This window comes from Lithobates pipiens, unplaced genomic scaffold (assembly GCF_037356315.1).
Source record: "Lithobates pipiens isolate NorthernLeopardFrog02 unplaced genomic scaffold, aLitPip1_a1.2 Scaffold_16, whole genome shotgun sequence".
Lineage (NCBI taxonomy): Eukaryota > Metazoa > Chordata > Amphibia > Anura > Ranidae > Lithobates > Lithobates pipiens.
In genome coordinates, this window is record NW_027507748.1 from 50966398 (window position 1) to 50978716 (window position 12319).

Here is a 12319-nt window from a genome sequence, read left to right on the forward strand (position 1 = left end):
CAGACCACCAATGTAAGAACATTCTTCTCACTGACCACCCAATGTAAGAACATTCTTCTCACTGACCACCCAATGTAAGAACATTCTTCTCACTGACCACCCAATGTAAGAACATTCGTCTCACTGACTACGCAATGTAAGAACATTCTACTCACTGACCACCCAATGTAAGAACATTCTTCTCACTGACCACCCAATGTAAGAACATTCTACTCACTGACCACCCAATGTAAGAACATTCTACTCACTGACCACCCAATGTAAGAACATTCTACTCACTGACCACCCAATGTAAGAACATTCTACTCACTGACCACCCAATGTAAGAACATTCTTCTCACTGACCACCCAATGTAAGAACATTCTTCTCACTGACCACCAATCACTTGGTTTTTATAGGGGTTTCCCGAGACCTGAATATAGTTTCCGGGGGTTCCCATGGGGTACAAATGTTTATAAATAGTAGATTGGACGGACAACCATTGGGATGTATAGGGGGGTGTAGAAGACAGAAGCCCCCCGTGAGCCATGTGAGATGATGGATGAGGACCGGGGATCTGATGGTCATGCTGATCCTCCGGCTTCACTACTCTCTGATCCCCTGATCACATGGGGGGGATGAAGGTACAGCTCCTCTTCTCTCTAATCATTACACTCATGGGATTTTATAGGACCTGTCGGCACGACAGCCTGAGCCATCGCGTGTGACAACCTACCTATAGGATGACAGGGACATAACGTGCTGGGATTGGCTGAGATCAGTGATATGGAAAGTTCTATAGACTGAGGTCAGTCTATCCATTCCCAGCAGTTCGAGGCTCCCATAGGTTAATAGTGGGCGGGACTAGACGGGGTGGTGACCACACCCACCTGATGATCGGCCCTCTGTAGTGGAAAGACCAGTTCGGTCAGGTCGTGATAAGAGGAACCAGGGAACTATCTGGTGAGCATGCGCAGTTCAGCTCAGAGAAGTCCCAGTCTGCGCTGCCGCAACCAACCATGGTGAACTTCAGGTTCTTGTCTGCAAGTAAGAGGGGACCCGGGGGGAGGGGAGAGGGGGACCCCTTTATATCAGGTGTATACAATGTATGGAGGAGACCACCGATCCTACTCCATAGACAGACAGTGTGATCTGTACACAGGATACATTGTATCATCAGCACTGTTCCTCCCGGATACTATGGAACTGTGTGACAGGCAGCTGTGCCTGAGCCTGCCCACCAATCACTGTCCTTCTCTCTCTATCTATGTCTCTGTCCCTCTCCATGTCTCTGTCCCTCTCCATGTCTCTGTCCCTCTCCATGTCTCTGTCCCTCTCCATGTCTCTGTCCCTCTCCATGTCTCTGTCCCTCTCCGTGTCTCTGTCCCTCTCCGTGTCTCTGTCCCTCTCCATGTCTCTGTCCCTCTCCATGTCTCTGTCCCTCTCCATGTCTCTGTCCTTCTCCATGTCTCTGTCCCTCTCCATGTCTCTGTCCTTCTCCATGTCTCTGTCCCTCTCCATGTCTCTGTCCCTCTCCATGTCTCTGTCCTTCTCCATGTCTCTGTCCTTCTCCATGTCTCTGTCCCTCTCCATGTCTCTGTCCTTCTCCATGTCTCTGTCCTTCTCCATGTCTCTGTCCTTCTCCATGTCTCTGTCCCTCTCTATGTCTCTGTCCCTCTCCGTGTCTCTGTCCCTCTCCGTGTCTCTGTCCTTCTCCATGTCTCTGTCCTTCTCCATGTCTCTGTCCCTCTCCATGTCTCTGTCCCTCTCTATGTCTCTGTCCCTCTCCGTGTCTCTGTCCTTCTCCATGTCTCTGTCCTTCTCCATGTCTCTGTCCCTCTCCATGTCTCTGTCCCTCTCCGTGTCTCTGTCCCTCTCCGTGTCTCTGTCCTTCTCCATGTCTCTGTCCTTCTCCATGTCTCTGTCCCTCTCCATGTCTCTGTCCCTCTCCATGTCTCTGTCCTTCTCCATGTCTCTGTCCTTCTCCATGTCTCTGTCCTTCTCCATGTCTCTGTCCTTCTCCATGTCTCTGTCCTTCTCCATGTCTCTGTCCTTCTCCATGTCTCTGTCCCTCTCTATGTCTCTGTCCCTCTCCATGTCTCTGTCCTTCTCCATGTCTCTGTCCTTCTCTATGTCTCTGTCCCTCTCCATGTCTCTGTCCTTCTCCATGTCTCTGTCCTTCTCCATGTCTCTGTCCTTCTCCATGTCTCTGTCCCTCTCCATGTCTCTGTCCCTCTCCATGTCTCTGTCCTTCTCCATGTCTCTGTCTTTCTCCATGTCTCTGTCCTTCTCCATGTCTCTGTCCTTCTCCATGTCTCTGTCCCTCTCCATGTCTCTGTCCCTCTCCATGTCTCTGTCCTTCTCCATGTCTCTGTCCTTCTCCATGTCTCTGTCCTTCTCCATGTCTCTGTCCCTCTCCATGTCTCTGTCCTTCTCCATGTCTCTGTCCTTCTCCATGTCTCTGTCCTTCTCCATGTCTCTGTCCTTCTCCATGTCTCTGTCCCTCTCTATGTCTCTGTCCCTCTCTATGTCTCTGTCCCTCTCCATGTCTCTGTCCCTCTCCATGTCTCTGTCCCTCTCCATGTCTCTGTCCTTCTCTATGTCTCTGTCCCTCTCCATGTCTCTGTCCCTCTCTATGTCTCTGTCCCTCTCCATGTCTCTGTCCTTCTCCATGTCTCTGTCCTTCTCCATGTCTCTGTCCTTCTCCATGTCTCTGTCCTTCTCCATGTCTCTGTCCTTCTCTATGTCTCTGTCCTTCTCTATCTATCTATCTATCTATCTATCTATCTATCTATCTATCTATCTATCTATCTATCTATCTATCTATCTATCTATCTATGGCTATGTCCCTCTGTATGTCTCTGTCCCTCTGTATGTCTCTGTCCCTCTGTATGTCTCTGTCATTCTCTATGTCTCTGTCCTTCTCTATCTATGACTATATCCCTCTGTATGTCTCTGTACCTCTGTATGTCTCTGTCCTTCTCTATGTCTCTGTCCCTCTCTATGTCTCTGTCCTTCTCTATCTATCTATCTGTGACTATGTCCCTCTCTATGTCTCTGTCCCTCTCTATGTGTCTGTCCTTCTCTATGTCTCTGTCCCTCTTTATCCCTCTTTCTCTATGTCTCTGTCCCTCGCTATTTATGTCTCTGTCCCTCTGACACCCCCTCTCTCTCTCTCTCTCTCTGTGTCTCTGTCTCTATGTCTCTGTCCCTTTGTCTGTGTGTGTGTGTCTCTTTATCTATGCCTCTGTGTCTCTGCCCCCCTCTCTCTCTGTCTCTCTCTCTCTCTCTATGTCTCTGTCCCCGTGTCTCTGTGTGTCTCTATTTCTCTGTCCCTCTCTCTCCCTATGTCTCTGTCCCTCTATCTGCCTATGTCTCTGTCCCTCTATCTCCCTATGTCTCTGTCCCTCTATCTCCCTATGTCTCTGTCCCTCTCTCTCCCTATGTCTCTGTCCCTCTCTCTCCCTATGTCTCTGTCCCTCTCTCTCCCTATGTCTCTGTCCCTCTCTCTCCCTATGTCTCTGTCCCTCTCTCTCCCTATGTCTCTGTCCCTCTCTCTCCCTATGTCTCTGTCCCTCTCTCTCCCTATGTCTCTGTCCCTCTCTCTCCCTATGTGTCTGTCCCTCTCTCTCCCTATGTCTCTGTCCCTCTCTCTCTATGTCTCTGTCCCTCGCGCTCTATGTCTCTGTCCCTCTGTGTCTCGGTCTATCTCTCTGTCCCTCTCTCTGTCTATCTCTGTTCATCTTGGTCTGTGTCTGCGTCTCTCTGTCGGTGTCTGCGTCCCTCGCTTGTTATCTCTGTCCCTCTCTCGCTCTGTCTCTGTCCTTCTCTCGGTTGGCCTGTCTTAGTTATGTCCTTTATTTGACTTTTTGTCAGGACACATTGTTGGGAGATTTGGGTGGTCAGATAAGTTGTGATGGGGTGCTTGGTTTGGTTCTTGTTAGGCAATAAGACTTTGTGGTTGTATGAGTGGGGGTTGTTTTTTTTGCAGATGATCCCAGTATAATAGTGCACACTTCTGTACTGCAAGCAGTAAAGAGAATCTGCCCTGCTCGGTCCAGCAAGCATCCAATAACCTTGGTAAAGGTGGTTACAGAATTCCAGATGGCATATTGTTTCCAGTAGAATGTGGAGCTTTCCTCTTCTGTTCTATAAACGTGGAGTCTGGGATGAGAGCGGACAGTATCTCGAAGTGAATGTCTCTCACTGCTCACACTTGGGGCAGCATAGTAGGAAGTAGGCCTCATCCTCGAGGGTCCCCTTGTCACACCACTAGCACAATCTATTCTCCTTGGACTTGTAGGTCTGTTGTCCTGATTCAGTTTCCAGGTTGTGGGCGCTTACTGTGCACAGGCTCAGAATCTGTATATCTGTCTTTGGGGTCTTGTAGCCTCTCAAGATACAAGGCCAGTTGGTAGTCTCTCTGTAGTGACTGGTAAGCCTATCAATCTATTGGGTCTTGTAGCATCTCCTCATACAAGACCAGTTGGCAGTCTCTCTGTAGTGACTAGTAAGTCTATTTCTTTGGGGTCCTGTAGTGATTGCCAACTGGCATTGTACCCAGAGATGCTACAGGACCCCAAAGAAATAGACTTACTAATCACTACAGAGAGACTGCCAACTGGTCTTGTACGAGGAGATGCTACAAGACCCCATAGATAGGTTTACCAGTCACTACAATCAATCTATGGGGTCTTGTAGCATCTCCTCGTACAAGACCAGTTGGCAGTCTCTCTGTAGTGACTAGTAAGTCTATTTCTTTGGGGTCCTGTAACATCTCTGGGTACAATGCCAGTTGGCAATCACTACAGGACCCCAAAGAAATAGATGTACTAGTCACTACAGAGAGACTGCCAACTGGTCTTGTACGAGGAGATGCTACAAGACCCCATAGATAGATAGGCTTACCAGTCACTACAGAGGGACTACCAACTAAGTAAGTCTATTTCTTTGGGGTCCTGTAGCATCTCTGGGTACAATGCCAGTTGGCAATCACTACAGGACCCCAAAGAAATAGACTTACTAATCACTACAGAGAGACTGCCAACTGGTCTTGTACGAGGAGATGCTACAAGACCCCATAGATAGGCTTACCAGTCACTACAATCAATCTATGGGGTCTTGTAGCATCTCCTCGTACAAGACCAGTTGGCAGTCTCTCTGTAGTGACTAGTAAGTCTATTTCTTTGGGGTCCTGTAGCATCTCTGGGTACAATGCCAGTTGGCAATCACTACAGGACCCCAAAGAAATAGATGTACTAGTCACTACAGAGAGACTGCCAACTGGTCTTGTACGAGGAGATGCTACAAGACCCCCATAGATAGATAGGCATACCAGTCACTACAGAGGGACTACCAACTAAGTAAGTCTATTTCTTTGGGGTCCTGTAGCATCTCTGGGTACAATGCCAGTTGGCAATCACTACAGGACCCCAAAGAAATAGATGTACTAGTCACTACAGAGAGACTGCCAACTGGTCTTGTACGAGGAGATGCTACAAGACCCCATAGATAGGCTTACCAGTCACTACAATCAATCTATGGGGTCTTGTAGCATCTCCTCGTACAAGACCAGTTGGCAGTCTCTCTGTAGTGACTAGTAAGTCTATTTCTTTGGGGTCCTGTAGCATCTCTGGGTACAATGCCAGTTGGCAATCACTACAGGACCCCAAAGAAATAGATGTACTAGTCCCTACAGAGAGACTGCCAACTGGTCTTGTACGAGGAGATGCTACAAGACCCAATAGATTGATAGGCTTACCAGTCACTACAGAGGGACTACCAACTAAGTAAGTCTATTTCTTTGGGGTCCTGTAGCATCTCTGGGTAAAATACCAGTTGGCAGTCTCTCTGTAGTGACTGGTAAGCAGTTAGTTTCTGGCAGTTTATTTCATTTCTCAATTTTCTTGACGTATTATTTGGAATTGTATAATACATCCATTATTTGGGTATTTGTCAGGCCACACTGTTGGACATTTTGGGTGCTCCAGATGCTAATGAGTGGTTGTAAAGTGCACGTTTGACCTGGTCCTTGTTGGTCAGTAAGGCTTTATGATATTATGAGTTTATGGCTGCTGTTGTGTAGGTAAATAGAATCGTCAGAAATAAGAATTCGCCCAAAAACATTCTTGGAGGAGCTCCAAAAACCTTTGTGAGGTTCTTGCAGAATTCCAGGTTAAATATCTATGTTGGGTTGGCGTCATATCTAGGTTGGTCTTGGTAGGTGACAGGGCCCCACACTTCACTGCCATAAAGGTGGATTGGGCTGATGACATTGTAAAAGTTTTTAAGTGCTTGTAGCTTTTAAAGCTGTTTCCTGGTGGTTTATGAGGTGCTGCTTCTGTGGCTCACTTGAGACTTCCTGAGTTGTTTCTAGAGCAAAGTACGTGTAGCTGTCATGTTCACTAGGAGTGCTCAGTTGTTTAATGTAAAGGAAGTACATTTGTTTTTTCTTGTTCTTCTTTCCGAACACGGTGATTTTTGTTTTCTTTGGATTAATGTGTAGTACCCCGTCACACTGTATAGTATTTCTTCAGCACTTCCAGGTGGTCTTGTAGGCCTCGCTCTAGTAGTGATGGTAATGGGAGGTCATCGGCAAACTGCTAAAACATCTCTTTGGTGGAATGAAGTTAGTCCTGTTGCTGAGGATTCTAAAGCTGTAGCCAGTTCACTGATTTATATGTCGAAGTGAGTTGACTCTACCGGGCTCCCGGAAGTACTCTGCTCTTTTCTCATTCACCTTTATGTTGCAGCTGTAAGTATGAGTGTTTGATGACATAATGAGGGGTTATTTACTAAAGCTGAAACGTGCAAAATCTGGTGAAGCTCTGCATAAAAACCAATCAGCTTTGAGGTTTTATTACCAAGGCTTGATTGAACAAGCTGAAGGTAGAAGCTGATTGGCTACCATGCACAGCTGCACCAGATAATGAGTGCTCCAATGTTAGCAAATCCCGCTGAACCCCCCACCCCCAACATGTTTTCCTTTCCAATTCCACCCTCTAGGACAGTGATGGCGAACCTTGGCACCCCAGATGTTTTGGAACTACATTTCCCATGATGCTCATGCACTCTGCAGTGTAGTGGAGCATCATGGGAAATGTAGTTCCAAAACATCTGGGGTGCCGAGGTTCACCATCACTGCTCTAGGAGTTTGAGGAACAGGCCTTGGTGCCACACTGAATTGGAGCTCCTCTTTTGTACAGAGTGGAACTTCACCCAAAAACAGCAATTGCCAAAAAATGTTTTAAAAACTAACTTTTTTTAACATCGACCATATCGTTATTTTTTTTTTTTCCTATATTACATTTTTCTCCATAGTTTTGGCTCATTTCTGTTATTTTTTTTAAAGTTTATCTACTAACGTATACACAAGAACACCAGCTACCCCCTATCTTTACAAATTATTTTTTTATTGAGGTTTTTCAGTTCTTTAACCACTTACCGACCGCCTCCTGTACATATATGTCGGCACTTAGATATCTCGGAAAGGGCAGCAGCAATATCTATCTTTGGACCCGGCGGTTCTGTGTACGATAATGGTGGTCTCTGCGGCGGATTCGCCGAGAAATCACCGTTCTCGGCGGTGGGAAAGGGGCCACCCCCCCCCTTCCCGCTGCTCTCCTGCGCCCTCCGCCGCTTACCGGAGCCGTCGGCAATCGGGACCTGTCCGTGGCTGGGAATGGAGACGAGTGAGGCTCGTCTCCAGACCATAGCAGGGCGGAAGCCACGTCAAAACGTCACTTCTGCACATACGTCTTAAAGACATATTTTTTTTTGTTGTAATTTTTTTCAAATGAAAAAATTTTTTTTTTTTTTTTTTTTTTATATTTAAGTTCAAATATGAGATCTGAGGACTTTTTGACCCCAGATCTCATATTTCAGAGGACCTGTCATGCTTTTTTCTTTTACAAGGGATGTTTACATTCCTTGTAATAGGAATAAAAGTGACCCAAATGTTTTTTTAATTTAAAAACAATGTAAAAATAAATCAAATAAGAAAGAAAAAAATGTTTTTTTAAAGCTCCCCATCTCGACGTGCTCTCACGCAGAAGCAAACACATACGTGAGTAGCGCCCACATATTAAAACGGTGGTCAAACCACATATGTGAGGTATCGCCGCGATCGTTAGAGCGAGAGCAATAATTTTAGCTCCTCTGTGACTCAAAACATGCAACCTGTAGAATTTTTTTAAAGGTCACCTATGGAGATTTTTAAGGGTAAAAGTTTGACGCCATTCCACGAGCGGGCACAATTTTGAAGCGTGACATGTTGGGTATCAATTTACTCGGCGTAACATTCTCTTTCACAATCTAAAAAAAAATATTGGGTTAACTTTACTGTTGTCTTATTTTTATATTCAAAAAAGTGAGTAAAAAAAAAACAAAGTGCGCTTGTAAGACCGCTTTGCAAATACAGTGTGACAAAAAGTATTGCAATGACTGCCATATTTTTCTCTAGGGTGGTAGAAAAAAAAAGTATAATGTTCGGGGGTTCTAAGTAATTTTCTAGTAAAAAAACAGTTTTTAACACAGAGTGAAAGAGAGGCCTGGTCTTTAGACCCCATTCACACCTGAGCGTTTTGTAGCTTGACGCCTGAAGCTACAAAACGCTGGAGGGGAAAAAATACATTGATCTCAATGGAGATGGTTCACATCTCCACTCCGCGCCTGAAGCCCAAACAATTTCCGGACCCTTTTTTGTTGCGCGAATCAGGCTGATTTGGGCGTTTTTTATTCCCATAGAAACGAATGGAAACGCTTGATTCAAGTGTTTAGCGCGACAACGAGCGTTTCTATGGGCGTTTTGTCGCTGTATCTGCTCAAGAGAAAATATAATTTACATAATTTACATAAGGAAATGACAGATGAAAAGCAGAAGCAGAAAAGGAAGCAGATGAAAAAAGAGATGAACATTTTTCCTATTGGCTGAAAAAAAAAAACGCTGAAGTTAAAAAACGGCGCAAAATGCTGTATGCAAACACGCGAATACGTGCGACAAAACGCCGGTAAAAATGCTCAAAAACGCTACGCTGAGGTGTGAATGCAGCCTTAAAAGTGGTAAGAAAGTTGTACAATATTACAAAAGGTATATTAATGCAAGGGAAATTCTGGGTGTTGTATGACATCATAGCATTGGATTCTACAAACATTGCACTATGGTTAACTCCAGTTAAAGATAGAGAGGTATGCAAATAGTCATTGTCAATTGGAAGGGCGACGATAACCAACGCCAATCGTGTCTTTGTTACCTCCCAGCTCTAGACAACTTTATCTGTCGAGTTTTCTCTTATGCGTTCAACAAAGAGAACAAGATTTGTTAGTATGCTAACAGGCTTACAATGTTTGTGTATGTGTGTGTGTGAGATATATATATATATATATATATATATATATATATATATATATATATATATATTTTTTTTTTATACAGTATCTCACAAAAAGTGAGTACACCCCTCACATTTATTCTATCTTTTCATGTGACAACACTGAAGAAATGACACTTTGCTACAATGTAAAGTAGTGAGTGTACAGCTTGTATAACAGTGTCAATTTGTTGTCCCTTTAAAATAACTCAACACACAGCCATTAAAGTGGTTGTAAACCCTTACAAACCACTTTGACCTACAGGTAAGCCTAGATTAAGGCTTACCTGTAGGTCCAAGAAATATCTCCTAAACCTACACGGTTTAGGAGATATTTACTAAAAGACAGGCACCGCTGTCTAAGTCGCATGCCGCTGCTAATGGTGATATGCCGTTAGTGGCGGCTCCCATGCGCGGGAGCGATGTCATCGCTGCTCCGGCGCTGTGAGTGGCCGGAGCAGCGACACCCGGAAGAAGATGGACGCTCCGGACTACAGGGGACAGCGGTGACATCGCTGGCTCCTGTGTCGGGTAAGTGACACATAATGGGCTACTATGCGATGCATAGTAGCTCATTATACTTTACCTTTGCAGGGAGACAAAGAATAAGTAAACCCATCAGGGTTTACTTCCTCTTTAATGTCTAAACCGCTGGCAGCAAAAGTGAATATTTTGTTTGTCCACCATTATTTCCCAGGAGGAAATGGCGGGGGGGGGGGGGGAGAGAAGTGTGTCCTGTCTTCTCCCCTTCTTGCTGTGACCCGGAGAGCAACATCAGCCTCTCCGTGTCTCCGGCTATCTTAGCCAGGAAAGGATGTTTTGCAGTGGGATCTGCATTGTAGTACATTCAGTGAAGCTCAGGGAAGACGTGCATGTTTTATTACAGAGAACCTGTCGCCTAAAAAACATCACAGAGGGGACTTTTTGTGTACTTATAAAAAAAAAAAAAGTTAAGTAAAAAAAAAAGTTATACCCAAGCCCATAAAATGCCCCCTGCATAAAAATGTTGAGGCCCACCTCCGCTCCACATATACGCAAATACAAACATAAACGCATGTGACGGGGCGCCTACGCATTCAAACGTTGATTGCGATACACCTGTCACATAGTGAGGGCAATAACTCTAGCACAAGACCTCCTCCGTAACACTAAATGGATACCTATATGGGGCTATGGCAGTGTCGCCTATAGAAAATATAGAGAACTAAATTTGTCACCATTTTCCGGGGCGCACACAAATTTAGAGTTTGGCACGTTTGTTATCTATTTACTTGGCACAACCTTGTCTTTTATATTTTACCAATAATTTGGGCAATTTATTTACGTTTCCCCTAAAATCTTTTGCGGTAATAACGTCTGACACAAAAAATTGGAACTACCATTATTTTATTCTCCAGGGTGTCTGCTTTCAGATAATATATCATATTTCTGGGTTTTACATCATCTACAGGGCTAAAAAAAAATTTTTAACGTGCAAGAAAACGCAAAATCGGCTCTGGCAGCGAAAAGGTTCATGAAAGTACCTATAAATTGATGTGCGCACGTTGGATGGGCGGTAGTTGTAGATTGTATATCGTATATAACCCTGATTTTGGGGCTCTTGGGTAATTTTGATCATTTTAAGAAATCAGTAGTGTAAATGACCATGCAATGATGCCTGTTATTCAACCGTACAGGCTTGTAGTACTTTATGTAGCTAAGGCCATAAGGCAAGTGTACTATGAAAGCATTGCAACCCCTTTTTTTTTTTTTTGGGGAGAATGCACATTTTGTTTAATTCATTGAGATGACGGGGGAAACAGGACAGACTGGTCAGTCCAAACTTCCAGAAGGCCACCAGCATTTATGGACTTCCCAAAGAGTCCCTAATTGCAGCCTTGTGTAGTAGAGCTCTAGGCTTCAAAACAAAACCAGTTTTTCTAATTTTGGGTAGAGGAGGGGGAAACAATGGAACGTGCGACAGCCTGTTCTTGAACATCTGCAACTACAAGTTTTGGCCATGTCCGCAACTGTCCATATCTTTGAAGGCCTGTATGTATGGATGGGCTTTGGATTTGTGTTGAAGACATTCATTTGAGGTCCGTCTAAGAAGCTTCTGAAATCATTCAGAATTCATTGACAAGCGTATTTGACCTGCGGTTGACATGCCTCAAGGGGGGTTTTGTATACCCAATAGCATGCACGGAAATGCAAAACCCATCTGATGTGAACAGAAGCTCATTGATATGACCCTTAGCCTGACTTAACACATGTGCATTGGGGTTACATGCATATTTCAACTTGCGTACAGCAACACTTGGTACTATGTTCCTTGCAATGCCATCTGTTCTAATTGCTGCTACTTGGTGCCTGAGTGTAATGTGGTAAGTGGGGTTACTTACAATCCCCATTGTGTCTATAAGCCCATAAGGTTAGACAGTGGTGGATAGAATAAGGTAGTAGTGGGCCAACCAAGTGGGTTTAGATATGATCCAGGAGACTCTTCTGTGACTTGGTGGTGTCACACCAGCAAGCCCAGTTGACTCTAAGGCCTAGTTTACACTTCCAGTTGGGGTCAGTAAAAATAGGCAGTTGAGCCGCTGTGATGATCGCCCTGATTAAGCTTCAAAGGCAGTTAGACATGGTTCATGATGGAAAAAACCCAAATTCAAATGGAACGGTGTCAGGTAAAACAGTCAGGGCCGTCTTTAAGGCAGGGCAAAAGGGGCAGCTGCCCTGGGCCCTGTCATTGTCATTGTGGGGCCCAAAGCAGCTGTCTTATACTTGACAAGTATCCCAGTTTAAATTCCCTTGTCCCTTGAAGTTTTAGTCCTGTGCTGTGTCCTGATATCTCAGTGTGAAGTGCTGCTACTAATGCTGCCCAGCTCTGCCTATTTTTGTGTACAGATGACTCACATGCAGACCCTGTGTTTACATGTAAAAAACCAGCATTCATATGTAAATAGCAGCAGCATTCATATGTAAATAGCAG

At 44.9% G+C, this 12319-nt stretch overlaps 1 protein-coding gene across 1 annotated transcript in view; it reads left to right on the forward strand.

The window, feature by feature from the left end:
- Positions 1–873: 873 nt before the first annotated feature.
- FAM3B (FAM3 metabolism regulating signaling molecule B) overlaps positions 874–12319 on the forward strand; it is a 101971-nt gene continuing 90525 nt past the window's right edge. Inside the window, exon 1 of the mRNA XM_077479891.1 lies at positions 874–1027. Coding sequence (XP_077336017.1) covers positions 1000–1027 — 28 coding nt within the window. The 5' untranslated portion in view covers positions 874–999. The remainder of the gene's footprint in view (positions 1028–12319) is intronic.